Source organism: Mauremys reevesii, linkage group 4 (assembly GCF_016161935.1).
Source record: "Mauremys reevesii isolate NIE-2019 linkage group 4, ASM1616193v1, whole genome shotgun sequence".
NCBI lineage: Eukaryota > Metazoa > Chordata > Testudines > Geoemydidae > Mauremys > Mauremys reevesii.
Window position 1 is genome coordinate 147,464,118 of NC_052626.1, and position 27,460 is coordinate 147,491,577.

The 27,460-nt window shown below is 46.7% G+C and overlaps 2 protein-coding genes across 2 annotated transcripts; both read right to left on the reverse strand.

Annotated features, from left to right (window-relative positions):
• Positions 1-3,141: 3,141 nt before the first annotated feature.
• Positions 3,142-12,495, reverse strand: LOC120403406 (olfactory receptor 1019-like). Its single transcript, XM_039534467.1, has 2 exons — positions 11,905-12,495; positions 3,142-4,080 (listed from the first exon to the last, which is right to left on the reverse strand). Exons 1-2 carry the CDS (start codon positions 12,493-12,495, stop codon positions 3,142-3,144), a joined length of 1,530 nt encoding a protein of 509 aa, XP_039390401.1.
• A 12,630-nt stretch (positions 12,496-25,125) lies between these two features.
• Positions 25,126-26,070, reverse strand: LOC120403483 (olfactory receptor 1038-like). Its single transcript, XM_039534555.1, has one exon. The coding sequence runs from the start codon at positions 26,062-26,064 to the stop codon at positions 25,126-25,128; it is 939 nt and encodes a 312-aa protein (XP_039390489.1). The 5' UTR covers positions 26,065-26,070.
• Positions 26,071-27,460: the final 1,390 nt, after the last annotated feature.

The following is a 27,460-nucleotide window of genomic DNA, read 5'->3' on the forward strand; positions in this document are numbered from 1 at the left end:
ACACTTCAACCTCCCTGACCACACAATAGCAGATTTTAAGGTGGCCATCCTCCAAAAAAACTCTAGGACCAGACTCCAGAGAAACTGCTGAGCTCCAGTTCATATGCAAATTTAACACCATCAGTTTAGGACTAAACAAAGACTGTGAATGGCTTGCCAATTACAGAACCAGTTTCTCCTCCCTTGTTTCACACTCAGCTGGGAACAGGGCCCCATCCTCCTGATTGATCTAACCTCATTATCTCTAGCTTGCTTCTGCTGCTTATATATACACACCTGCCCCTGGAAATTTCCACTGCTTGCATCCGAAGAAGTGGGTATTCACCCACGAAAGCTCATGCTGCAAAACATCTGTTAGTCTATAAGGTGCCACAGGATTCTTTGCTGCTTCTAGGTAATACTTATTCCTGCCATGAGTGCAGGGGACTGGACTAGACGACCTCTCAAGGTCCCCTCCAGTCCTATGATTCTATGGTCTCAGAAGGAGCCCTGAACTGAGAGGAGGGGGGATGCCAGCCTGAGCAGTGGGCAGGGCGAGGGACATGCACCTGCCTAAACTTGACATTCAGCTCCACTGTACCCCCACCACATGCACAGACATGACTTGGTGGTACCTCTTTGTTTTTCCTCCCTTCACTTACAATGAGTTGCGGATGGAAGCAGTACCTGCTCAGAACCCTAAAATCAGACTAAGAGTTGAATCTTGCCCTGTTTGCTAACCACAACCACATTACCCTTAATACCTCTGGAGCTGCTTCCTGGGATGACTTGAGATTTGTTCCCTGGAGCATCTTTTCTCCCAGGACAACAGGTGTGCACAGCACATGCAATTAATGTTGTGACCGTGTCTTTCCTTGTGGAAATGGAATACAGAGGGCCAGAGCACCAACTGGTCTGGTTCGCAGTCTCACCCTTGAGGTCTTTTGAATATGATACAAAACTGAGGTGAATGTATTCCAATTCATGTGTTGGTCACCGCTCCAAAAGTCTATTTAAGTAATTTCCCATCATTGGGACATGAAAGTGTCTAGAAATGGGTGAATTTCTTCGGGACGAATAATTTATTGTGAAAAACAATGCAGTTGGGGTTGACCTGAAACTCTTCACAATGTGTTACAAAGTCTTCTAATAGCCTTTTCCCAAAACAATGTGTGTGATGGGGAGCAAAGCAGCTACCGGTAGGAGGTGGTGATGCTCCCTCTCTTTATAATTTTTTGCTCAATGGTTAGGGTGTTCACCTGTGAGGTGGGTGATCCTGGTTCAATTCCCCTTTCTGTCCAGTGCTGGGCAAAGATGTGCACTTGAGTTTCCTGTATTTACAAAAAGCATCCCAGCGACTGAGTGATGTGCTATTCCAAACTGGGTTGCTCTTGATCTCTCCTTTCAAAGTTTTTCTACAGTGGATAATAAATTAAATAACCATTGGAACAAAGACATGAAGTTGAGCATCTCAGTGCCCCGAACTACCAGTCTATAGAGTCATTCTCTCTTTCTGGCCCTGTGTTTCTTCCTGTGTTTTATCCACAATGCAACAGCTTCAATGGGAGAGAATGAGGCCATATCTACACTACTGGCTAAATCGAGACTACTGCGATAGATGAAATGGTGTTGATTGAGCAGGTTTGGGGAAGACATGCTAAATCAATGGGAGAGTTCTCACCTGTTGAAGTCTGTACTCCAGCTCCCTCAGACACTATGTTCCATCATGGATCTTTCTCAGGGCTGAGCTACACTAATGCTGTCGGCTGATGTATGTTACACAACTTCAGTTACGTAACTCTCCCGGTGACATAGCACGGTGTGGACACCGCTGTAAGTCAGACTAACTTAGTCAACTTGAAGTAGCGTAACTGAGGCAATTTACAGCAGTAGAGTAGACCAGTCGTGAGAATGATGCAGGACAGAACAGAACCGAGTCGCCAGGGCACTGACCGGCAATGTTGGAGACCCACTTTCAAATAGCTTCTCCCCATCAGACAGAGGGGGGAATTGACCTGTATCTCCCACATCCCACGGGAGTGATCTAATCACTGGGATAAAGTTTACAAGGGAAGCAGAGCCCTTACCGCCTCTTCCATCCGTTTTGTCAGTCTGGCCCTACATTATCTTTGTTTTTACATTGAAAAGTATCCAGGAAGGAAAGGAAATGTTCCATTTCTGGTCATGCTAAATATTTCCTTTGATCCCAAAGGAAATTTTTGTCAATGTTTTATATTTGCCAAACATTTAGGGAATTCTCAGATTTCTTTCAGGTTGAACTGAATTTTTCAATTTTTTGTAACCACTCATGAAATCAAAAATCAGCTATTGGCCCAGCTCTATCCATTTCTCATGCACAGTAACCAGAGCTGTACAATTCCCAGAATCCCTATTCTTCAGAGTCCATAATACTTTGCAACAGAACTAAGAGTAAGAACTCACAGCTAACCTGCTGATGTGGTACATACATCTAGTATCAGATATGAGTTTTTCTTTCTGTTTAATTTATATGGTAGAGAAAACTCACCCTTTCCATATTGTTTTGTATTCAGTTCAGTGCAGATTCTCAAGAGGATGCACACACACCATGCTCTCTTTGGGAAATGTTACCCTTGTTCTTATTTGTTTTGTTGGTCACTTAACTTAAAATAAAGGCCATTGTGATGGAAATCACCTTTCTCCTCCACATGCACGGATACAAAGTAGGTGACAATCTCAACAGCAACCCCACAGAGGACATGAAGGGCTGTGGAGTATCAGGAGGGTGTGCAAAATCCCCTTTGGTTCAGCCATAGAAATAATAAACTTCATACTTGCAACTGCATAACAAAACCAAACTCACTACAAAGCAGAGGGAGATAGATGTGATGCCCCCCTTTTCTTTCCCAATACAAATAGCTCTATGCTTTCAAAGCACATCACAGATATTCACACATGTGAAACAGGCACCTCCTGGAATTTTGCTTGGGTAATACCCTAATAAAGCCCCGATCTTAGTTGGGGCCTGCAGGCTTTGTTGGAATACAAACAAGTTAATAATAAGAACAATACAATAATGAACAATACTATCACGGGCTTTGCGATATTACCTTGCAATGGGCTGGGAATTGAATTCACTTATTTCCACTCCCCATCACTAAACCGGTACAGAGTTAAACAGATTCAGGAATTGGTTAGGAGTTTATTCATTGCTCTCCTCAGGGCGTCCTTCACCTCCGTGTTCCTCAGGCTGTAGATAAATGGGTTCAACATGGGGATCACCAGCGTGTAAAACACTGAGGCCACTTTGTCCGTGTCCATGGAATAGCTTAAGGTGGGACGTAAATACATGAAGAGGAGAGTGCAAAAAAACAGGACCACAGCGGTCAAGTGGAAAGTGCAGGTGGAGAAGGCTTTGCGCCTCCCCTCGGCGGAGCGGATCTGCAGGATGGTGGAGGCGATATAGACATAGGAGAGAAGGACAGTCACAAGGCTGCTCACTCCAGTGCAGCACATGATAGCAAACATCAGAATCTCATTGATGCGAGTGTCAGAACAGGAGAGCGCCAGCAGTGGAGGGATGTCACAAAAGAAATGATTGATGATGTTGGAGCTGCAGTATGACAGCCGAAATGAAAAACATGTTTGTATCATTGAATCCACCAACCCCACTGCGTACACCCCAGCCACCAGCTGCTTACAAAGCTGCCTGGACATGGTGACCGTGTAGAGCAGTGGGTAACAGATGGCCACATAACGGTCATATGCCATCACAGCCAGCAAGAAGCACTCAACATCTGCAAAAACAACAGAGAGATACAGTTGCACAGCACAGGCAGTGTAAGAAATGCTTTTCCTCTTGGCTAAGAAATTCAGCAGCATCTTAGGGGAAATTATCGTGGAATAGCAGAGGTCACAGAAAGACAAACTACTGAGGAAAAAATACATGGGGGTGTGGAGTCGAGGGTCAATCGTGATTAACAAGATCATCACCCCATTGCCCATCAGGGTGATACCATAAATCAGTAGGAACACCCCAAAGAGGGGAACCTGCAGCTCTGGACGATCTGTCAGTCCTGAGAGAATGAACTCGGTTGCCTCCGAGTGATTTCCCTTTTCCATCTCCTCTGAACAGAGATCAGGCAGCTACAGAGATGTGGGCAGGTGGATGGTGCGGGAAACCTGTCCCTTCTCTGTAACGAAGTAAGTGAAGATAATGCAGGTCAGTTTCTTAATGGACATCAGTACTCACTCAGGGAAGGGCTTAATCCACAGAGCCAGATGTTCACAGCTGGTCATTCCAGGTGTTTGATAACATGCACACACTGTGCAAATACAATGACACGGAGGTTAATCATGCCCCACACACAAACAGTCGTGTTCACTAATCCGAACAGAAAACAGTGACTTGTGACTCTGCTGTGAGAGAATCAATCTGAAGAGATTATTCCTTTGCTAAAGAAGGGGTGAGAGTAAAGGAGTGTCAATCTTTCTACTCTCTTTGGGCAAGGTGAGCTCTGTGGTTTGGCATGTTGCTTTGGGGTAAAGATGCTTACTCTGCTAATTAAGCTTTTGGCCTTTACTTTAGCCTGTATGAAAACCCAGAGACACAATGGAAAGCACTGGCTTCAGTGACTATGTAATTGCCTATTTTTTCCCAGCAAGGAGGTCGTTCCTTTAGCTGAAGGGGTAGGAGTTGAGGCTGAGGCTTTTAGTGCTGGACGTCTTGAATTTAATACCTGCTGATCACCATGATGTATGCATGTGTGTGTGTGACTGTAATTCGGGATAATAGCACGTACCTGCTGAGAAGAGAGAGATGTGTTTGCGTTTCCCCAGTGACAGAAACTGCCAATTTGGAGCATTCTGGAGGTTTTATACTGAGATGTGTGATCTGTGGGACATGATTCCTGGAGCAACAGGGAATACCTGAGCTCAGAGAGCCATAACACCTAATTAATGCATTCAGTGAACCAAAGACACCTTCGGTTTAATTCATGCCCTGGGGATTAATTTGGCCCACTCTTTCCTACTGTGTTATTAAATGATGCAATTTCTACCAGAGTTACAGAGTATGAGGTTAGGGGTAGATTTCATCTTCCTGTTTTCAGTGCAAGCCGTGTACTGTGTAGAGCTCATCTACAAAGGGGTGTTGTTTGTGGAGACAAATCTTTTTGCTCGGAAATACCAGAGTGGTGCATCAGATACCACATAGCACCAATCTCTTCTGTGGGCCAGGCTCCCAGGCTGGACCACATCCCCCATTATGCATGATGGTCTCTCCTCTTGCTGAACTGCCCTGGAACATCACCAGAGTCCAACAGCCATGGGTTAGAGAGGAGGGGAGTTTGGTATTTTGATGGGAAGCTTATAAAGTCTATTCTTTGGTATAATCCTTGAGGAGGGTTACAAAGAATGTACGCAAAGTCTTCGTTCCTTGAACACCAGTAGAAACAGCCAACAGCCAGAAATCTCTGTATTCAGAAACTCCCAAGTCTGTCACTCCAGGTCAGTGCCCAGGAAACACTATGCCCCTACTTCTTCTAGGAGTCATGCATATAACTCCTCCTCCTGGCTTCTCTGCCTCCTGTGACCTGGAGGTGCCTGGGGAAGTCCTCAGTGAAAATGCCAAAGTCAGGATGTGACAGATTTTTGTTACCAATCTGCCTGAGGCCACAGTTGATCAGGCTGGGCCACAGGATTTTTTGGGGGGAGGAGATGACGAGGCACACCCAGGGTCTAAATTTTAAATCTTTATTGATAAAATAATAAAACAACAGCAGAGAGTGCTGGGAACACTTTCACGTTACTCAGGGGAAGAAAGAAAACGTCAATGCCCCAAGCCCTAACCCACTTTCATACTTATACATGCACAACCCAGACTGGCCAAGTCTGGGTGTAAAGTGAGAAGGGTGGGGGGAAAGGTGAACCGTAGTGCTGTCCTGGGCCCAGGCCATCCAAAAATCCACTGGGCTCTCCAAATTGCTTCAGCTTTCAGAAGGGTTTTAAGTTCTGGCTCCTCAGGGTGGGGGTGGGGTGCTCTGTTCAGGAACTTCTGCTTCTGGTGCCCTTTCTGCCAGATTAAACCGGTCTTCCATGGTTTTTTTAAGCTTTCACCAAACAACGGGTTTCAGGGCTGTAAAACAGTTATTTCTTTGTTCCTGGCTGACCTTTGCCATTTTTTCCCCCCGGCCCCTGCATTTTGTTTAACTTTTTTTTTACCGCTGGTTCGGGGGGGGATTAAACTTCCCCCCTTCTGTCTTGGCAGATAGCAGCTGGTCTCGGGCTAAAGTTAGCTTTTTATTTATAAACTAAGCTTCCTAGCTGCAGTGTTAAATTAACCTGTTCTTTGCTCCCCCCACCCCGCCCCACTTGGCCTTTTGTACCTGCAAAAAAACTTTCACTCCCCACTCACACACCTTTAACACTCCCCAAACAGGTTTGCAATGCTAGCAACAGCATTAGCAATACACAATGCTAATATGCCTTCCCAATGGACTCCCTAAGAAAGGGGGCCTTGGGGTGTAACAAGGGCAGGCTGCAAAAAGGAAGATATTCCCCAAAATGGTGGTTAAAACTGAAAATCTCTGCAGATGCTGTTACAAAATATCTCCAAGCATGCCAGCTTCCTCCTGATTCTTTTGGTAATTTTATTTATTTCACGTAATTTATAGTCCGTGAAACAGAGTTTAGGAATAAAATTGCAAAGCAATGGGTGAGAGGGGGAAGGTTAAGACAAGAACCGATGGACTTCAATTTCAGCAAGGGCAGTTTAGGCTGGACATTAGGAAAAAACATCCCAACAGTGAGAGTGGCTAAGCACTGGAATAACTTGCCCAGGAAGGTTGTGGAATCTCCACCACTGGAGATTTTTAAGAGCAGACTAGACAAACACCTGTCGGGGATGGTCTAGGTAATATTTGGTCCTGCCATGAGTGCAGGGGACTGGAATAGACGACCTCTTGAGGTCCCTCCTAGTCCTATGATCTCACAAAGAGCCTTTCACTGGGGGAACACCAGCCTGAGGACTGGGCAGAGCAAGGGACACACACCTCCCTATACTTCACATTCAGCTCCACTGTATCCCCCATCACACACATAGTGCCCACGGCACACCAAACACACACACACACAATACACAGTGCCCACTACACACACACACAATACACAGTGCCCACTGCACACCAAACACACACACATGCACTAAATACACAGTGCCCACTACACTGACACACAGTGCCCACTGCACACCAAACACACACACACACAGAGTCCCCACTACACACACACAGCTGGACACTGAGCTTGGTCAGAATGCAGAATCATCTCTCCTGGGAAGCTGGGACAGCTGGAATATTTCCAATTAGCCTGAACAAAAAGAACCGAAGGGGATTCTGCTGCCCTGGCAGGCAGATAGGACTAGATTTCCCAACTGGGCTTTTCTATCGGTAGCTTCTCTTACGTCTGCTTTATGCTTAAAAATTAGATCAACCGAGCTCTGTGGCACAGGACTGAGAAACTTTTCATACCATGTTTGAGGCAGTTAGCTTGTACTGATCCTCAGTGTAATTCTTCCATTGACCTAGCTAATGCCTCTCGAAGATGTGGATTAATTACCTCAATGGAAAAACCCATTCCGGCAATGTGAAAAGCATCTACACTATGGCACTGCTGCATGCCATAGCTGAGTCAATGTAATGGCTTCAGCTTAGACATTCCCTGAATCAATGGAAGAGTTTTCTCCCTTCCTATTAAAGCTATTTTTCTCTCCTTTTCCAGTCACTCTTCTCCCTCCCTTGGTAAAGCTCTTTCCTTCTTTTGAAAGGTAAATAGGTTCAGAAAATTTGAAATTTCTCCTCTCAGGATAATTCCTTCCTTCCCCTCCCATGAACAGCTCATTGTCATTTCACTTAAAGGCTGAAGTGCTCTGAAACTGACTTGTTTGCCCATGACTTAGTGGTACCTCTTTGTTTTTCCTCCCTTCACTTACAGTGAGTTGAGAAGGACGGAAGCAGTACCTGCTCAGAACCCTAAAATCAGACTTAGAGTCGAATCTTTCCCTGTTTGCTAACCACACCAACGTTACCCTTAATACCTCTGGAGCTGCTTCCTTGGGTGGCAGAGGTTACATTTAGCTTTGATGAGTTTGAGATTTACTCTGCAGAGGATCTTTGCTCCCAGGACAATGGGTGAGCACAGCACATGCAATTAATGTTGTAGCTGTGTCTCTCCTTGTGGAAATGGAACACAGAGGGACAGAGAATCAGCTGGCCTGGATAGCTGTCTCTCACGTGAGGTAATTTTAATATGATACAAAACTGAGGTGAATGTGTTCCACTTTATTTGTTGGTCACCTCTCCAAATGTCTCGTTAAGTAATTTCCCAGAGTTGGGACAAAAAGGTGTCTAGAAATTGGTGAATTTCTTCTGGACTATTAATTTATTGACAAAAACAATACCGTTTGGATTGACCCGAAACTATTCATAAATGTGTTACAAATACTCCTAATAGCTTTGTTCCAAAACAATGCGTGAAGGATGGGGGAGGATTCAGGTGCCGGTCCTTCCCTTTGTAATTTTTAGCCCAATAGTTGGGGTGTTCACCTGTGAGGTGGGAGCTCACGGTTCAATTCCACCTTCTGTCCAGTCCTGGGCAAAGCCACGTGTGACACAGCACTCATATGCTTTATGAAAATATGCTTCTGAATATGACATAACTGGAATATGCTTTATGCTAAGTGCCCCATGTAACATATTATTATAAAGATCATAATCTACCAAGTGTGTTCATCCCATTTGTTTACATGGATTATTTCTATGTCTGGAGTTAGGAGAATAAGATATAAACGTGTATCACTGATGTAGACATATTAAGTGAAGGCCATTAAGGGTGCATCAGAATCACTGAACTGTGAATGGCTCTGTTTACCTGCAAGCCTTCCTGTGTTCCTGTGCGCCAACCCAGGAAGAATGTGACTGGTTGGATCACAGAAACCCCCAGGTCTGAATCATGTCTCACAAACTGCAGGCTTAACTGAAAGCAGCTTAAAAAATTTTCTTGTCACTAACACTCAGATGCCCAACTCCCAATGGGATCCAAACCCCAAATAAACCCGTTTTACTCTGTATAAGGCTTATACAGGGTAAACTCTTGAATTTGTCGCCCTCTATAACACTTATAGATAGATTTACACAGCTGTTCGCCCCCCGCTCCTCCAGGTATTAATACATACTCTGGGTTAAATAATAAGTAAAAAGTTATTTTTATTAAATACAGAAAGTAGGATTTAAGTGGTTCCAAGTAGTAACAGACAGAACAAAGTGAATTATCAAGCAAAATAAAATAGAACACGCAAGTCTATGCCTCATACAGTAAGAAAACTGAATATAGATAAAACCTCACCCTCAGAGGTGACCCAGGAAGCTTCCTTTTACAGACTAGTCTCCTTCTAGTCTGAGTCCAGCAATCACTCACACCCCCTGTGGTTACTGTCCTTTATTCCAGTTTCTTTCAGGTATCCTTTGGGGTGGACACCCCTCCCTGTCCCTGCGTAGAATCCCAGCTACAAAATGGAGTTTTTGGAGTCACATGTCCATGCCTGACTGAGTTCCTTACCAGCCAAGCCACATTCCTGGGAAAGCTCAGATGTGGATTGGAATCTCCAATTTATTGTTGGCTTAAGTGGTTCTTGATTGGGCACTTACAGAGAATAGTCTTTTCTAACAAAGCTGTCCAACTGCTTCACTGAGGGTATTTAAAATTAAACAAGTACATAGCCAATATTCATAACTTTGAATACAAAAATGATACATTCATACAAATAGGAGGAATGTATTCAATAGATCATAACATTTGTTGACATATGTTACATGGCATATCTAGCATAAACCATTTTACAATTATGTCATATTTATATTCATAAGCATATTTCCATAAATACTTATCGGGTGCGTCAGACTGGCGTCTTACAGTGACATGTGACCATGTCACCAGATAGTGAAATCCATCTTGAAACTGGTACTTTTCTAGAGAGGTTGGAATTCCAAACAAAGGGATGTTCTATATGAAGTGAGGAAGGCAAAAAATGAGTGTCTTCAGCTGGCTTAAGAGACGACCTCCCTACCCCACAGAGATACCTGCAAGCACCTGGAAACAAAAGGACTGTAGCCACAGGGGTGGGTGAGAACAGGCTGGACCCAGGTCAGAAAAGGCATCGGACCTGATAAGGATTTTACCTGAAGTAACAATGGGAGTGAGAAGTTAACATTTGTAACTGATTTCTGAGTGTATTAAGCTTAGCCTTCTGTGTTTTGTTTTATTTAGCTTTGTGACTTACTTTGTTCTGTGTGTTAACGACTTAAAACCACTTAAATCCTACTTTTTATACTTAATAAAATCACATTTGTTTATTTATAAACTCAGTGTAAGTAATTGTTATGGGGTTGGGGAGGGAGGGAAGAGTTTTGTATATCTTTCTTGCAGTGATATAGAGGGTGAACATGTATCATTTTACCCTGTATAACTTTTATGCAGAGTAAAACAGATTTGTTTGGGGTTTAGATCCCATTGGGAGCTGGGTGTCTGCATGCTGGAGACAGGTATAATGCTGACAGGGGCGGCTCTACAAAGTAGGCTGCCCCAAGCAGCGCGAAGCGCTGCGCCGCCCTTCCCCAGTCCCGCGGCGGGTCCCCTCTTCCCGCGGCTCCGGCATCCTGGGGAGGGCGGCATTTGGCTCGGGTGGAGCTCCCGCCGGCATGCCTGCGGCAGGTCCACCGGAGCCCGGGACGAGCGGACCTGCCGCAGTCATGCCTGCGGGAGCTCAACCGGAGCCGCGGGAAGACGGGACCCGCGCAGGCATGACTGCGGCAGGTCCGCTTGTCCCGGGTTCCGGTGGACCTGCCGCAGGCATGCCGGCGGGAGCTCCACCGGAGCCAAATGCCGCCCTCTCCAGGATGCCGCCCCAAGCGGGCGCTTGGCCCGCTGGTGCCTAGAGCCGCCCCTGAATGCTGAGGTGGTTTCAGTCTGGATCTGCAGTTTGGGGTGTGAGGCCCTGACCCTTTGGCTGTGTTGCAGCTGGCTAGCACATCTGGCTCAATGAGGCAAGGTTCTGGAGGCCCAGGCTGGCAGGGAAAACAGGATCAGAGGTAATTTCAGCATAACAGGTGACAGTCCCAATAGGGGTCTCTGTGACCAAACCTGTCACACTATGCACATGGATATGCCCCTGAATGATGAGCTATTCCAGTCTGGGTTCCTCTCAATCTCTCCTTTCAAAGTTGTTCTACTGTGGATAACTAATTCAATAACCACTGGAACAGAGACGTGAAGTTGAGCATCTCACACTCTAGGTGGGTGCCTCCAGCCATGATCTTATAAAATCATTCTCTCTTTCTGGACCTGTGATTCTTCCCATGATTTGTCCACTGATCTCAGTTGGGCCCTGCAGACCTTGTTGGAATACAAACAAATTTACAATAATAACAATACAATAATGAACAATACGACCTTGGGCTCTGCAAAATTACATTGCAATGGGCTGGGAATTGAATTCACCTGTTTCCATTCCCCATCACTAAACCAGTACAGAGTTAAACAGATTCAGGAATTGGTTAGGAGTTTATTCATTGCTCTCCTCATGGCGTCCTTCACCTCCTTGTTCCTCAGGCTGTAGATGAGGGGGTTCAACATGGGGATCACCAGCGTGTAAAACACTGAGGCTACTTTGTCTGTGTCCATGGAATAGCTGGAGGGGGGACGTAAATACATGAACAAGAGGGAGCCATAAAACAGGACCACCACAGTCAAGTGGAAAGAGCAGGTGGAGAAGGTTTTGCGCCGGCCCTCGGTGGAGCGGATCTGCAGGATGGTGGAGATGATATAGACATAGGAGAGGAGGACAGGCACAAAACTGCCCACTGTAAAGAGGCAGGTGAAAACAAACATCACAATCTCATTGATGCGGGTGTCAGAGCAGGAGAGCACCAACAGTGCAGGGATGTCACAGAAGAAATGATTGATGATGTTGGAGCTGCAGAATGACAGCCGAAATGTAAAAAACGTGTTTATCATTGAATCCACCAACCCCCCAGCGTACACCCCAGCCACCAGCTGCTTACAAAGCTGCCTGGACATGGTGACCGTGTAGTGCAGCGGGTTACAGATGGCCACATAACGGTCATATGCCATCACAGCCAGCAAGAGGCACTCAACATCAGTAAAAGAGTCCGAGAGATTCATTTGCACAGCGCAGGCAGTGTAAGAAATGCTTTTCCTCTCCACTAAGAAATTCAGCAGCATCTTAGGGCAAATTGTTGAGGAATAGCAGAGGTCACAGAAAAACAAATTACTGAGGAAAAAGTACATGGGAGTGTGGAGTCGGGGGTCAATCATGATTAACAAGATCATCCCCCCATTCCCCACCAGGGTGATACCATAAATCAGTAGGAACACCACAAACAGGGGGACCTGCAGTTCCGGACGATCTGTCAGTCCTGAAAGAATGAACTCAGTCGCCTCTGAGTGATTTCCCTTTTCCATCTCCTCTGAACACAGATCAGGCAGCTACAGAGATGTGGGCAGGTGCATGGTGCAGAAAACCTGTCCCTTCTCTGTAATGAAGTAAGTGAAGATAAATGGAGATCAGTTTCTTAATGGACATCAGTATCCGCTCAGGGAAGGGCTTAGTCCACAGAGCCAGATGTTCATAGCTGGTCATTCCAGTTGTTCAATAAAATAGAAACTGCGTAAATACAATGACACACAGGTTAATCATGCCCCACATATGAACACTCCTGTTCACTAATCCAAGCAGCAAACAGTGACTTGTGACTCTGCTGTAAGAGAATCATGGTGAAAAAATTTTCACTGTGAGGAGATTATTTGTAAGCTCAAAAAGGAGTGAGAGTAGAGGAGTGTCAATCTTTCTATCTTCTTTGGGCAAAGGGAGCTCTGTGGCTTGGCATTTCGGTTTGGGGTAAAGTTGCTTACTTTGCTAAGCTTTTTGGTATTTACTTTAGCCTTTCACTGTGAGGAGATTATTTGTAAGCTCAAAAAGGGGTGAGAATAAAGGAGTCTCAGTCTTTCTACCATCTTTGTGCAAGGGGAGCTTTGTGGCCTGACATGTCAGTTTGGGATAAGTCTTGCTTACAGTGCAAATTCAGTTTTTTGGCATTTACTTTAGCCTGTATAAGAACCCAGAGACACAATGGAAAGCACTGGCTTCAGTGACTATGTAATTGCCTATATTTTCCAAGCAAGGTTGGTCCTTTAGCTGAAGGGGTAGGGGTTGGGGCTGAGGCTTTTAGTGCTGGAGGTCTTCAATTCAATATCTGTTGATCCCCATGGTGTCCGTTTGTGTGTGTGACTGTAATTCAGGACAATAGCACGTACCTGCTGAGAAGAGAGAGAGAGATGTGTTGGTGTTTCCCCATTGACAGAAACTGCCAGTTTGAAGCATTCGGGAAGTTTTATAGTGAGATGTGTGATCTATGGGACATGATCCCTGAAGCAAGTGGGAATACCTGAGCTCAGAGAGCCATTACACCTAATTAATACATTCAGTGAACCAAAGCCACCTTGGTGTAATTGGTGCCCTGGGGATTAATTTGGCCCACTCTTTTCTACCGTGTTATTAAATGATGCAATTTCTAAGAGAGTTACAGAGTATGAGGCTAGAGGTATATTTCATCCTGATGTTTTCAGTACAAGCTGGCTACTGTGTAGAGCTGATCCACAGAGCGGGTTTGTTTGTGGAGACCGAAATCTTTTTGTTAAGAACTTCATATATCAAGTCAGAAATGGCACATGTGTGCATCAGATACCACACACTATGAATCTCTTCCATTTTACAGGCTCCCAGGCTGTACTACATCCCTAATCGTGCATGATGGTCTCTCCTCTTCCTGAACTGCCCTGGATCATCACCAGAGTCCCACAGCCACAGTTTAGGGAGGAGGGGAGTTTGGAATTTTGATGGAAAGCTGATAATTTCCAGGGGAAAGATAATTTCATGGAAAAAAACTTCTCAAGAAAAATTTTCAACTAGCCTTAGCAACAAATTTGGAATCAAAGGAACAGAAAGTTAGGGTATGTCTACACTACAAGAGTAGTTCAATTTAACTTAGGTCGAATTTGTGGATTCGACCTTATGAATTTGAATTTGTGTATCCACACTAAGGACACTAATTCGACTTTGTGAGTCCACACTAACGGGGCAAGCGTCGATATTGGAAGCGGTGCATTCTGGGCAGCTATCCCACAGTTCCCACAGTCCCCGCTGCCCATTGGAATGCTGGGTAGAGCCCCCAATGCCTGCTGGGGGAAAAATGTGTCGAGGGTGGTTTTGGGTAACTGTCGTCATTCAACCGTCACTCCTGCCCTCTCTCCCTGAAAGCGCCGGCGGGAAATCTGTTACCGCACTTTTCTGGTCAGTGACAGCGCGGACGCCACAGCACTGCGAGCATGGAGCCCGCTGCAATCATCGCTGCACTTATGGCCGTTGTCAACTCCTCGCACCTTATCGTCCACCTCTTCCACAGTGAGCTGCTGAGAAATCGGGCGAGGAGGCTCCGGCAGCGCGGTGAGGACATGAAGTGTCAGAGTGGCACAGACCTCTCACAAAGCACGGGATCCCACGCCACGGAGATCATGGTGGCAATGGGTCACGTTCATGCTCTGGAACGGCGATTCTGGGCCCAGGAAACAAGCACGGACTGGTGGGACCGCATAGTGCTGCAGGTCTGGGATGAATCACAGTGGCTGCGAAACTTCAGGATGCGTAAGGGCACTTTCCTTGAACTGTGTGACTTGCTAGCCCCTGCCCTGAAGCGCCAGGACACCCGGATGCGAGCAGCCCTGACTGTGCAGAAGCGAGTGGCCATAGCCCTCTGGAAACTTGCCACGGCAGACAGCTACCGGTCAGTAGCGAACCAGTTTGGCGTGGGCAAATCTACCGTGGGGGTTGCTGTGATGCAAGTAGCCCACGCAATCGTTGACCTACTGCTCTCAAAGGTAGTGACCCTGGGAAACGTCCAGGTCGTCATAGATGGCTTCGCCGCGATGGGATTCCCAAACTGCGGTGGGGCTATAGATGGCACTCACATCCCTTTCCTGGGACTGGCCCACCAGGCCAGCCAGTATATTAACTGAAAGGGCTACTTTTCAATGGTGCTGCAAGCACTGGTGGACAATAGGAGACGTTTTACCAACATCTACGTCGGGTGGCCGGGCAAGGTTCATGACGCGCGTGTTTTCAGGAACTCTGGTCTGTTTAGACGCCTGCAGGAAGGTAGTTTCTTCCCGGACCACAAAATAATTGTTGGGGATGTGGAGATGCCTACAGTGATCCTCGGGGACCCAGCCTACCCGCTAATGCCCTGGCTCATGAAGCCCTATACAGGCGCCCTGGACAGTGACAAGGAGCTCTTCAACTACCGGCTGAGCAAGTGCAGAATGGTGGTGGAGTGTGCTTTCGGACGTCTCAAGGGGAGATGGAGGAGCTTACTCACTCGCTCGGATCTCAGCGAAACCAATATCCCCATTGTTATTGCAGCTTGCTGTGTGCTCCACAATCTCTGTGAGAGCAAGGGGGAGACCTTTATGGCGGGATGGGAGGTTGAGGCAAATCGCCTGGCTGCTGATTACGCTCAGCCAGACACCCGTGCCATTAGAAGAGCCCAGCGGGAAGCGCTGTGCATCCGGGAGGCTTTGAAAGCTAGGTTCCTCAGAGAGCAGGGTAACCTATGACTGTCCAGTCTCTTTACAGAGAAGCTGAACCTGCCCCTGTTTCAGTTACTATTGACTTTTTTCAGCGGTTACATCCCCGTTCAACAGGTTTCCCCCCTTCCAACAGACATTTAAAAATAAAGTTATTGGAACATTTTTAATTAACAAAGTTTTCTTTACTAACAAATTCGCGTTCAAGGGTTCAAACAGGGACACAGACTGTGGTGGGTACGGTGTGCAGTGATGTACAGACCGCTTCTACACTCGAGGACTGACAGGCTCCTGCTCCTACAGTGGTCTCTGGGGGGAGGACGGTTACAGGAGTGTGTGCAGGAAGGGGTGGGTTTGCAGGAAGGGGTGAGGGGTGTGTGGGAAGGCTGAGTAGGTGTGGGGGGATGATGGCTCTGTCTGGGGCTCAGGGCATCGGAGAGGTTCATGGCTAGGGTGGAAGGGCATGGTAAGGGCAGCCTGCCTTGCCATTTGTGGATGCCAGGCGCTCGGACCCTGGGGCAGCATACACCTCCCAGAGTGACCCGGGTGCCTAGTGACTGCACTCTGTGTGTGACCTGCTGTTGATCCTGCCCCCATGTCTGTACCCTGCTAATGGTGGTTGTCCTATGCAATTAACAAACCCCTATCTCCCCTTCACACAAAGTCTTCTGCAAAGAAACATGATGGAAACAGTAATGAACAGCAAACTATTTTTAATACTCAACTACACAGTTGGGGGATGAAACTGGGATTTTGGATTGGGTAAGCCAGGAAGGGAAGCAATTCTCATACTTTAGGGTATGAGAGCTGTTTGGTACATGAGCGCTCTGCTGGGGTGGAGTGACAGTTTTAACGGCCCCTAGCGCCCCTCCTTCTCGTGATTTTGGATAAGGGGGGGACAGGACTTTGTGGCGGGGGAGGGCGGTTGCAGATACAGTTCAGGGGGGCTCTCTGCTCCTGCCTACGGTCCTGCAGAACATCCACAAGGCGCCGGAGCGTGTCCGTTTGCTCCCTCATTAGTCCAAGCAGCGTTTGTGTCGCCTGCTGGTCTTCCTGCCGCCACCTGTCCTCCTGTTCGCTGTGTGAGTGCTGCTGCTGAGAGAGGGTCTCCCTCCACTGGCTCTGCTGGGCCGCCTCGGCTCTGGAGCAGGCCATCAGTTCAGCGAACATCTCGTCCCGAGTCTTTTTCTTTCGCCGCCTAATCTGCGCCAGCCTCTGTGAGGGGGATGCCGGGGCAGTTCGGGAAAGAGCCACAGCTGTGTGATTGGAAAAAGGAAGTGATTTCCTTGCAAAGATACATGTTTGCGAACAGTGAACACAGTCTACTCTGTTTCTGTGAACAAGACCATACAGGGCACCTATCTCATGTGCTCTCTGGACAAGTTCGAATTTTCGGCATTCGCTTTCATTGCCTGGGGTCTTGCACTGGAGATCGGACAAGCGGGGCAGGACAGCAGAATCCGTGTAGCAGCCAGGCCTGGTAAGCCGTAAACTTTAGGCTGCTTAACAGTTAATGGATAGCAGTGCCCTCCTGCTGCAGGCAATCTGGAAAGCATAAAGTCTGACCCTGTTCCAGCCCCTCGCAGCTGTCCCCAGGAAAGATCCCTGTATGTTTTTCCTCTGCAGCCTACAACACGTGGCTGTTAAACGACGGTCATTGTTATGCAAAGGAAAAGTCAAGCATTCACAATAGTAACATTACAGTAATTCCCCTAATTAGATGCAGCAGTCACCGAGTGAGATCACCCTGAGGCGGGTCACTAGGAGAGACAGAGAGCGCATGCTGCGTGAATCCCTGCACAGACCAGGGCCCTATGCTGCCATGCTGGTCGAGGCAATGCTCCCACTGTACCTCAGGATGGCCTGGTGCGGAAGAGTGTGCTTCCACGGAGCACCCAATAAGGCACCTCTCCCCAGGAACCTCCTGCGGAGGCTTTTCGAGTACCTCTATGAGAGCTTCGTGGAACGGTCCCAAGAGGATTTCTGTTCAATCCCTATATGTATTGACCTTCTTTTCATATAGTTTTTATTCCTGTTTTTTAAAAAATAAATGTTTACATGTTTATAGCACTTACCGACTGATCCTTCCCCTGATTCAGAGTCCGGGTTAACGGCCGGGGAGGGTTGGTAGGGGATCTCTGTGAGGCTGATGAAGAGATCCTGGCTGTCAGGGAAAGCAGTATTGTAAGCGCTGTCACCTGCCTCGTCCTCCACAAACCCTTCCTCATCTTCCCCATCCGCGAACATCGCCGAGAAACTGCCCGTCGACACTATCCCATCCTCAGAGTCCACGGTCACTGGTGGGGCAGTGGTGGCAGACCCACCGAGATTGGCATGCAGTGCCTCGTAGAAGCGGCATGTCTGGGGCTGGGCTCCGGAGCGTCCGTTTGCCGCTTTGATTTTTTGGTAGCCTTGTCTCAGGTCCTTGATTTTCACGCGGCACTGCGTTGCATCCCGGCAGTATCCTCTGAGTGCCATGGCTTTGGAGACCTTCTCGTAGGTCTTTGCATTCCGTTTTTTGGAGCACAGCTCTGAAAGCACAGACTCATCGCCCCACACAGCGATCAGATCCAAGACTTCCCGGTCAGTCCATGCTGGGGCCCTCTTTCTACTCTGAGATTCCCTGGACTCCTCTGCTGGAGAGCTCTGCATCGCTGCCAGTGCTGCTGAGCTCGCCACGACGTCCACACAGGAAATGAGATTCGAACTGGCCAGACAGGAAAAGGAATTCAAATTTTCCCGGGGTTTTTCCTGTATGGCTGATCAGAACATCTGAGCTCGGACTGCTGTCCAGAGCGTCAACACAGTGGTGCACTGTGGGATAGCTCCCAGAGCTACTAAGTTCGATTTGCATCCACACCTAGCCTAATTCGACATAGCCATGTCGAATTTAGCGCTACTCTCCTCGTCGGGGTGGAGTACCGAATTCGAACTAAAGAGCCCTCTAGGTCGAACTAATTAGCATCCTGGTGTGGACGGTTGCACGGTTAAATCGAATTAACGCTGCTAAATTCGACATAAACTCCTAGTGTAGACCAGGCCTTAGATGCAGGTGAAACATACTAATTGTTTGGCGCTCTATCTGATATCTTCTCAGTCATTCCTGGTTTCAGATTCACCTCGTTGTCCCGGGCCCAATAGATGGAATGTAAAACCTGTAAGATATGTAATAGTATCCCAGATTATCTAGCTATTTGTAGCATGCCAATCACCATGGTATGCTTTGTCCTTCTCTTGCTAGGTTATTCCCCAAGGTAGGAAAGATAGATTAACTCATTTTGCTTGATGGAGACCACATGATGACCAGAGGAGCTCAGGAGGAGATCACAGCATGCTACAGACTTCTGCAGTTCACAAACTATCCCTCTTGCATGCATATTATCTGCACACAGAGCTCAGCTTTAAGGTGCTAAATAAAGCTCTGAGTCAACTAGAAATAGTCATGCTCTCATCGTAAATATTAATACAATATTTTTGATAATGTACAGTAACTCTCCACTTAACATCTTCTTGCTTAACATTGTTTCGACCTTACGTCACCGCTCCATTACAGAACCTGCTCGTTTGTCCACAGCTGGCAGCCCCTCTATCAGCTCCTCTATGCCCCCGCAGCGCCTCCTGCTGGCAGACTGCATAGATCAGCGCCTTCCCCCTGCTTCCTCTCCCCCCCCCCCCAGCCCACGGCAATTAGCTGGTTTGCAGCATTCAGGAGTCAGTGGAGGGAGGGGGAGGAGGGAGGATGCGGCATGTGGAGTAAAGGGGGAGGAAGTGGGGGGAGAAGAGGCAGCTTAAGGGTGGGGTCTTGGGGGAAGGGGTGGAGTGGGCAGGCTGAGGGTTAAGCCTCCCGCCCCTGGTGCTTGCACAGTAGGGGAAGCTGCCGCTGGTGCTGCGCAACCTGCTTCTCCTTGCCTGCCTCATTGTCTGCAGTGCCACTGGGCTGTGCCTGTGTAGGGTTAGGCAGGGACATCTCCATTGCTTCATACTCAGCAATGATGATTGCAGTATTAAACTGTTTCTTTAACATTGTTTTAAAAACTTATACCTGTATTAAATTGCATGTTTAAAATTGCTTAAAATGTATATAGTGCCGTTTGTCTGCCAAATAAAAATATTCCCTGGAACCTAACCACCCCTATTTACATTAATTCTTATGGGGAAATTGGATTCGCTTAACATCGTTTCACTTAGAGTCGCATTTTTCAGGAACATAACTACAATGTTAAGTGAGGAGCTACTGTATGTGAAGTTATAAGATTACACTATCAGATTATTAATACATGTCCCAAACTCAGGCTGGCAAAAAAAAGACAGGTGTGCTCTGCTTAATTTTGTATCTAAACAGTAACCAGAGTCATCAAGAAGGAAGGGAAACAAAGGAAGCCCCAAAAGGTGAGGAAAAAGCATCAGGGAACATCCTTCTACATAGACATTTTGTCTTCTGGTAACCAGGTGGAAATGTTTCTCAAAGGGGTATAGGACTATAAAAAGAAGGGGCAGACATCCAAAGGCACCGCTCTCTCTCTCTCTCTCTCTGCCTCTTCCCATTGATTCACTGCATCTGAAGGGAAAAGGAAGCAGCCATTGGACTTGGGGAGGGGTCCTGACCTAAGAAGTTTGGTCAGTAAGACTGCTGGAAGCATGTGGGGAGGAAACTTTTGCTTTGAATTTCACATAATTTGTTAACTTAGGCACGAGTTGCATTGTAGCTTTATATTTCTTGTAACCATGTCTCACATCTATGCCTCCTTATTTACACTCACTTAAAATCTATATTTGTAGTCAATCAATCTAATCCAGTGTGTTTAAATAGAAGTATCTGAGAAGCTAAATTGCATGCATATTAGTGCTGTTAAAGAAATAATGGACAATGTAGCTTGCATTGTCCAGGAGAGGACTGGGCAGCAAAGGATGTACATTTCGGGAGGGAAATCGAAGACTGAGGAGTGATTGGGGTCACCCTACAGTATAAGCAAGGGTGGTGAGATCCTGAGTGTAACCCAACTGTTCCTGGTCAGGCTGCAGTTACACACACATGCTCAGGATGTGATTTGTTTGTGAGTGGCCCAGGTGGAAGCCACTTCAGCAAGGCATTGCAAGGTTGCAGGCAGGTGTGACACAGCTGCTGATTAGTCTGGGTTGGGCCCTGGTATGTAACAGCCATCAACCTAGAAAATATCCCAATAATACTAAAGGTGTGGTGCTGACTGGCAGTAGTAGCGAACGATTTATGAGTTTAAACTGTATAATCTTTATACAGAGTAAAACAGATTTATTTGAGGTTTGGACCCCATTGGGAGCTGGGTATCTGAGTGCTGGAGACAGGAGCACTTCTTGAGCTGTTTTCAGTTAAGCCTGCAGCTTTTGCAGGACGTGGTTCAGACCTGGGGCTGTTTTTTTTAGCAGGCAAGCATGTCTGGCTCAAACAAGGTAAGGTACTGAAGTCCCAAGCTGGCAGGGAAAACAGGCTCAGAGGTAGTCTCAGGACATCGGGTGGCAGCTCCCAAAGGAGTTTCTGTGACCCAACCCGTCACACAGAGTTTAGGAATAAAATTGCAAAACAATGTGTGTTGAGGGGAGGATAGGACAAGAACCGATAGACTTCAATTGCAGCAAGGGAGGTTTAGGTTGGACATTAGGAAAAACTTCCTAACTGTCAGGGTGGTTAGGCACTGGAATAAATTGCCCAGGAAGGTTGTGGAATCTCCACCACTGGAGATTTTTAAGAGCAGGTTAGACAAACACCTGTCGGGGATGGTCTAGATAATATTTGGTCCTGCCATGAGTGCAGGGGACTGGACTAGACGACCTCTCAAGGTCCCTTCCAGTCCTATGATTGTACGATCTCACAAAGAGCCCTGCACTGGGAGGAGGGGGGATGCCAGCCTGAGCAGTGGGCAGGGTGAGGGACACGCACCTGCCTACACTTGATATTCAGCTCCACTCTACCCACCACCACCTGCACATGCAGAGTGCACAATGTACACCAAACACACACACACACAGTGCCCACTACACATACACACAGAATGCCCACCACACACACACACACAGTGCCCAGTGCTCACCAAACACACACACACAGACAAAGTGCTCACTACACACACACACACAGTGCCCACTGCACACCAAACACACACACACACGCACACACAGTACCCACTATACATACACACAGAGTGCCCACCACACACACAGTGCCCAGTGCACACCAAACACACACACACACACACACAGTGCCCACTGCACACCAAACTCACATACACAGAGTGCCCACTGCACACACACACACAGCCTGACACTGAGCTCGGTCAGACTGCAGAATAATGCAGAATAATCTCTACTGGGGAGCTGGGACAGCTGGAATATTTCCAACTCTCCTGAACAAAAAGAACCGAAGGGGATTCTGCTGCCCTGGCAGGGAGATAGGCCTGGATTTCCCAACTGGGCTTTTCCATTCACCGCTTCTCTGAGGCCTGGTTTCAGGGCCGCCCGGGGAGGGGGGCAAGTGGGGCAATTTGCCACAGGCCCTGGGCCCGGTAGGGGCCCCCACGAGAGTTTTTCAGGGCCCCTGGAGCGGGGTGCTTCACTCTGGGACACTCGGTAGCAATTCGGCGGCGGAGTGTCCTTCCGCTCCGGGATCTGCCACCGAAGACCCCAGTCCCCCTGAATCCTCTGGGCAGCCCTGCCTGATTTATGCTTAAACGTAGATCAACAGAGCTCTGTCGTACAGGGGGAGGGTGGACTTTTCACACCCTGTGCGAAGCAGTCAGATCGTACTCACCCTCAGTGTAATTCTTCCATTGACCTAGCTACTGCCTGTCAGAGACGTGGATTAACTACATCGAAAGAAAAACCTTTCCATCAATGTGGGAAACATCGACACTATGGCGCTGCTGCACAGCATCGCTGAGTTAATGTAATTGCTTTAATATAGACATTCCCGGAATCGATGGGGGAATTTTCCCCCTTCCTCTTGAAACTATTTTTCTCTCCTTTTCCATCACTCTTCTCCCTCCCTTGGTAAAGCTCTTTCCTTCTTTTGATAGGTAAACATGTTCAGAAAAGTTTAAATTTCTCCTCTCAGGATAATTTCTCCTTCTCCTCCCATGAATGGCTCACTGTCATTTCAATTAAAGACTGAGATTCTCTGAAACAGACTTGTTTACCCATGACTTGGTGGTACCTCCTTGTTTTTCCTCCCTTCACTTACACTGAGTTGAGAAGGACAGAAGCAGTACCTGCTCAGAACCCTAAAATCAGACTAAGAGTTGAAATCTTTCCCTGTTTGCTCCCCACACCAACGTTACCCTTAATACCTCTGGAGTTGCCTCCTTGGGTGGCACAGGATAAATTTGGCTTTGAGATTTGCTCACTGGAACATCTGTTTTCCCAGGGCAACAGGTCTGTATGGCACATTCAAGTAATGTTGTTAACGTGTGTTTCCTTGTGGAAATAGAACACAGAGCTCCAGAACATCAGCTAGTCTGTATCACTGACTCTCCCGTGAGGACATTTTAAAATAATACAAAACTGAGGTGACTGTATTCCACTTTATTTGTTGGTCACCTCTTCAAATGTCTCTTTAAGTAAATTCCCAGCATTGGGGCAAAAAGTTGTCTAGAAATTGGTGAATTTCTTCTGGACGAATAATTTATTGTCAAAAACAATACCGTTTGGACTGACCTGAAACTATTCACAAATGAGTTACAAATACTCCTAATAGCTTTATTCCAAAAAATTATGTGTGTGTGTGTGGGGGGGAGGATTTAGGTGCAACCACCATAGGAGGCAGTGGTGGTCCTTCCTGTTGTAATTTTTAGTCCAGTAGATGGAGTGTTCACTTGTGAGGTGGGAGATCCAGGTTCAGTTCTCCCTTCTGTCCAGTGCAGGGCAAAGCCACGTGTGACACTGCACTCCATATGCTTTATGAAAATATGCTTATGAAAATGACATAACTGGAGTATGAGTTATACTAAGTGCCCCATGTAACATATCATTAGAAAGGTTGTAATCTACTAGGTGTGTTCATCCTATTGGTTTACAAAAATTATTTCTATGTCTGGAGTTAGGAGAATAAGATAAAGACTTGTATTACAGATGTAGACTTATTAAGTGGCGGCCATTAAAGGTGCTTCAGAATCACTGAACTGTGAATGGCTCTGTTTACCTGCAAGCCTTCCTGTGTATGTGTGGGCCAACCCAGGAAGAATGGAGACTGGGGTCTTACAGTGACATGTGACCATGTCACCTGATACTGGAATCCATCTTGAAGCTGGTACTTTTCCAGAGGGGGGTGGAATTCCAAACAAAGGTTTTCCGCCTTAGGGAAGTTCTATATCAAGTTGGGAAGCAAACAATGAGTGTCTTCTACTGCCATAAGAGACGACCTCCCCACCCCACAGAGATACCTGCAAGCACCTGGAAACAAGGACTGTAACCACAGGGGTGGGGGAGAACAGGCTGGACTCAGGTCAGAAAAGGCCTCTCACCTGAGAAGGATTTTACGTGAAGTAACAATGAGGCTGAGAAGTTAACATCTGTAACTGATTTCTGAGTGTATTAAGCTTAGATTTGCATGTTTTGTTTTATTTTGCTTTGTGATTTACTTTGTTCTGTCTGTTAATACTTAAATTCTACTTTCATACTTTATAAATAAACAAAAGTTATTTTATTAATGCAGTGTAAGTAATTGTTACCTGAGGGTGGGGGGAAGCTCTGAATATCTCTCTATCAGTGATATAGAGGGTGAACATTTATCATTTTACCTGGTATAAGCTTTATACAGAGTAAAATTACTTTATTTGGTGTTTAGATCCCGTTGGGAGCTGGGTGTCTGCGTGCTGGAGACAGGTATCCTGCTGAGCTAGTTTCAGTCTAGATCTGCAGTTTGGGTCTGTGTTGCAGCAGGCTAGCGTGTCTGGCTCAGCAAGTCAGGGTACTGGAGGTCCAGGCTGGCAGGGAAAACGGGCTCAGAGGTAATTTCAACACATCAGGTGACAGTCCCAATGGGGGTGTCTGTGACCAAACCCATCACACTATGCACTTGTGTTCCCTGCATTTCCAGAAAACACCCCAGCCCCTGAGTGATGTGCTCTTCCAGTCTGGGTTGCTCTCAGTCTCTCCTTTCAATGTTGTTCTAACGGGGATAACTAATTAAATAACCCTTGGAACAGAGATGTGAAGTTGAGCATCTCACCCTCTGGGTGAGTGCCCCTAGCCACCAGATTATAGAATCATTCTCTCTTTCTGGACCTGTGATTCCTCCTGTAATATGTCCACTGATCTCAGTTGGGGCCTGCAGACCTTGTTGGAATACAAACAAATTAATAATAATAACAATACAATAATGAACAATACTACCACGAACTCTGCGAAATTACATTGCAATGGTCTGGGAATTGAATTCACCTGTTCCCACTCCCCATCACTAAACCAGTACAGAGTTAAACAGATTCAGGAATTGGTTAGGAGTTTATTCATTGCTCTCCTCAGGGCGTCCTTCACCTCCGTGTTCCTCAGGCTGTAGATGAGGGGGTTCAACATGGGGATCACCAGCGTGTAAAACACCAAGGCCACTTTGTCTGTGTCCATGGAATAGCTGGAGGGGGGACGTAAATACAGGAAAAGTGGGATGCCATAAAACAGGACCACCACAGTCAAGTGGAAAGAGCAGGTGGAGAAGGCTTTGCGCCGGCCCTCGGCAGAGCGGATCTTCAGGATGGTGGAGATGATATAGACATAGGAGAGGAGGACAGTCACAAAGCTGATCACCTGAATGCAGCTTGTGAAAGCAAACATCACAATCTCATTGATGTGAGTGTCAGAACAGGAGAGCGCCAGCAGTGGGGGGATGTCACAGAAGAAATGATTGATGATGTTGGAGTTGCAGAATGACAGTCGAAATGTAAAACACGTTTGTATCATTGAATCCACAAACCCGACAGCGTACACCCCGACCACCAGCTGTTTACAAAGCTGCCTGGACATGGTGACCATATAGAGCAGTGGGTTACAGATGGCCACATAACGGTCATATGCCATCACAGCCAGCAAGAGGCACACAACATCTGCAGAAATGACACAGAGATACAGTTGCACAGCACAGGCAGAGTAAGAAATGCTTTTCCTCTCCGCTAAGAAATTCAGCAGCATCTTAGGGGAAATTATCGAGGAAAAGCAGAGGTCACAGAAAGACAAATTACGCAGGAAAAAGTACATGGGGGTGTTTAGTCGGGGATCAATTGTGATTAACACGATCATCCCCCCATTCCCTACCAGGGTGATAACATAAATCAGTAGGAACACCACAAACAGGGGGTTCTGCAGCTCTGGACGATCTGTCAGTCCTGAGAGAATGAACTCAGTCACCTCTGAGTGATTTCCCTTTTCCATCTCCTCTGAACACAGATCAGACAGCTGCAGAGATGTGGGCAGGTGCATGGTTCAGAAAACCTGTCCCTTCTTTGAAATGAAGTAAGTGAAGATAAATGATCAGTTTCTCAATGGACATCAGTACCCGCTCAGGGAAGGGCTTAGTCCACAGAGCCGGACGTTCAGAGCTAGTCATTCCAGTTGTGTGATAAAATAGACACTGTGTAAATACAATAACACACAGGTTAATCATGCCCCACACACGAACACTCCCATTCACTAATCCAAGCAGCAAGTAGTGTTTTGTGAATCTGCTGTAAGAGAATCATGGTGAAAATTGTTTCAGTCTGAAGAGATTATTTGTAAGCTCCAAAAGGGGTGAGAATAAAGGAGTCTCAGTCTTTCTACCATCTTTGGGCAAGGGGAGCTTTGTGGCCTGGCATGTTGGTTTGGGGTAAGTCTTGCTTACAGTGCAAATTCAGTTTTTTGGCATTTACTTTAGCCTGTATGAGAACCCACAGATACAATGGAAAGCACTGACTTTGGTGTCTATTTAATTACCTATTTTTTCCAAGCAAGGAGGTCGCCTCTTTTAGCTGAAGGGGTAGGATTTGGGGCTGAGGCTTTTAGTGCTTGAGGTCTTGAATTCAATACCTGCTGATCACCATGGTGTCGGTGTGTGTGTGTGACTGTAATTCAGGACAATAGCACGTACCTGCTGAGAAGAGAGAGAGAGGGATGTGTTGGTTTTTCCCCATCAATAGACACTGCTAGATTTGAGCATTCGGGAAGTTTTATACTGAGATGTGTGATCTATGGGACATGATTCCTGAAGCAACTGGGAATACCTGAGCTCAGAGAGCCATAACACCTAATAAATGTGTTCAGTGAACCAAAGGCACCTTGGTGTAATTGGTGCCCTGGGGATTGATTTGACCTACTCTTCCTTACTGTGTTATTAAATGATGCTATTTCTACCAGAGTTAAAGAGTATGAGATTAGGGGTAGACTTCATCCTGCTGTTTTCAGTGCAATTTGGGTACTGTGTGGAGCTGATCAACAAAGGGTTATTTTTTTGGGGAGACTGAAATCTTTTTGAATCTTCACTTCTTCACTATGGAACCATAAATTATCCCCCATGGGTGTTCAGGCTTTCCTGGTATTATCAGTGCTACAGGACATGTTGGTGCCCCCTTCTAAGTGGTGCCACCCTGTGAGGCATTGCAGGGTTGATTGTATTAGGAGGAAAAATTGAAGATCCAAGTCAGCTCTATTCTTTGGTATAATCCCATAGGGGAGGGGTTACAAAGAATGTATGCAAAGTCCCGCTTCCCTGAACACTAGTAGAAACAACCAACAGCCAGCAATCTCTGTATTCAGAAACGCCCAATTCTGTCACTCCAGGTCTGTGCCCAGG

Excerpts from the sequence above, each read along its gene's own strand:
- LOC120403406 (XM_039534467.1), bottom strand. The coding sequence starts at position 12,495 with ATGGAAAAGGGAAATCACTCAGAGGCGACTGAGTTCATTCTTTCAGGA. Across the intron at positions 4,081-11,904 it reads ACACCCGCATCAATGAGATT|ATGGAAAAGGGAAATCACTC; the intron begins GTGATGTTTGTT and ends TGTTCAGAGGAG.
- LOC120403483 (XM_039534555.1), bottom strand. The coding sequence starts at position 26,064 with ATGGAAAAGGGAAATCACTCAGAGGTGACTGAGTTCATTCTCTCAGGA.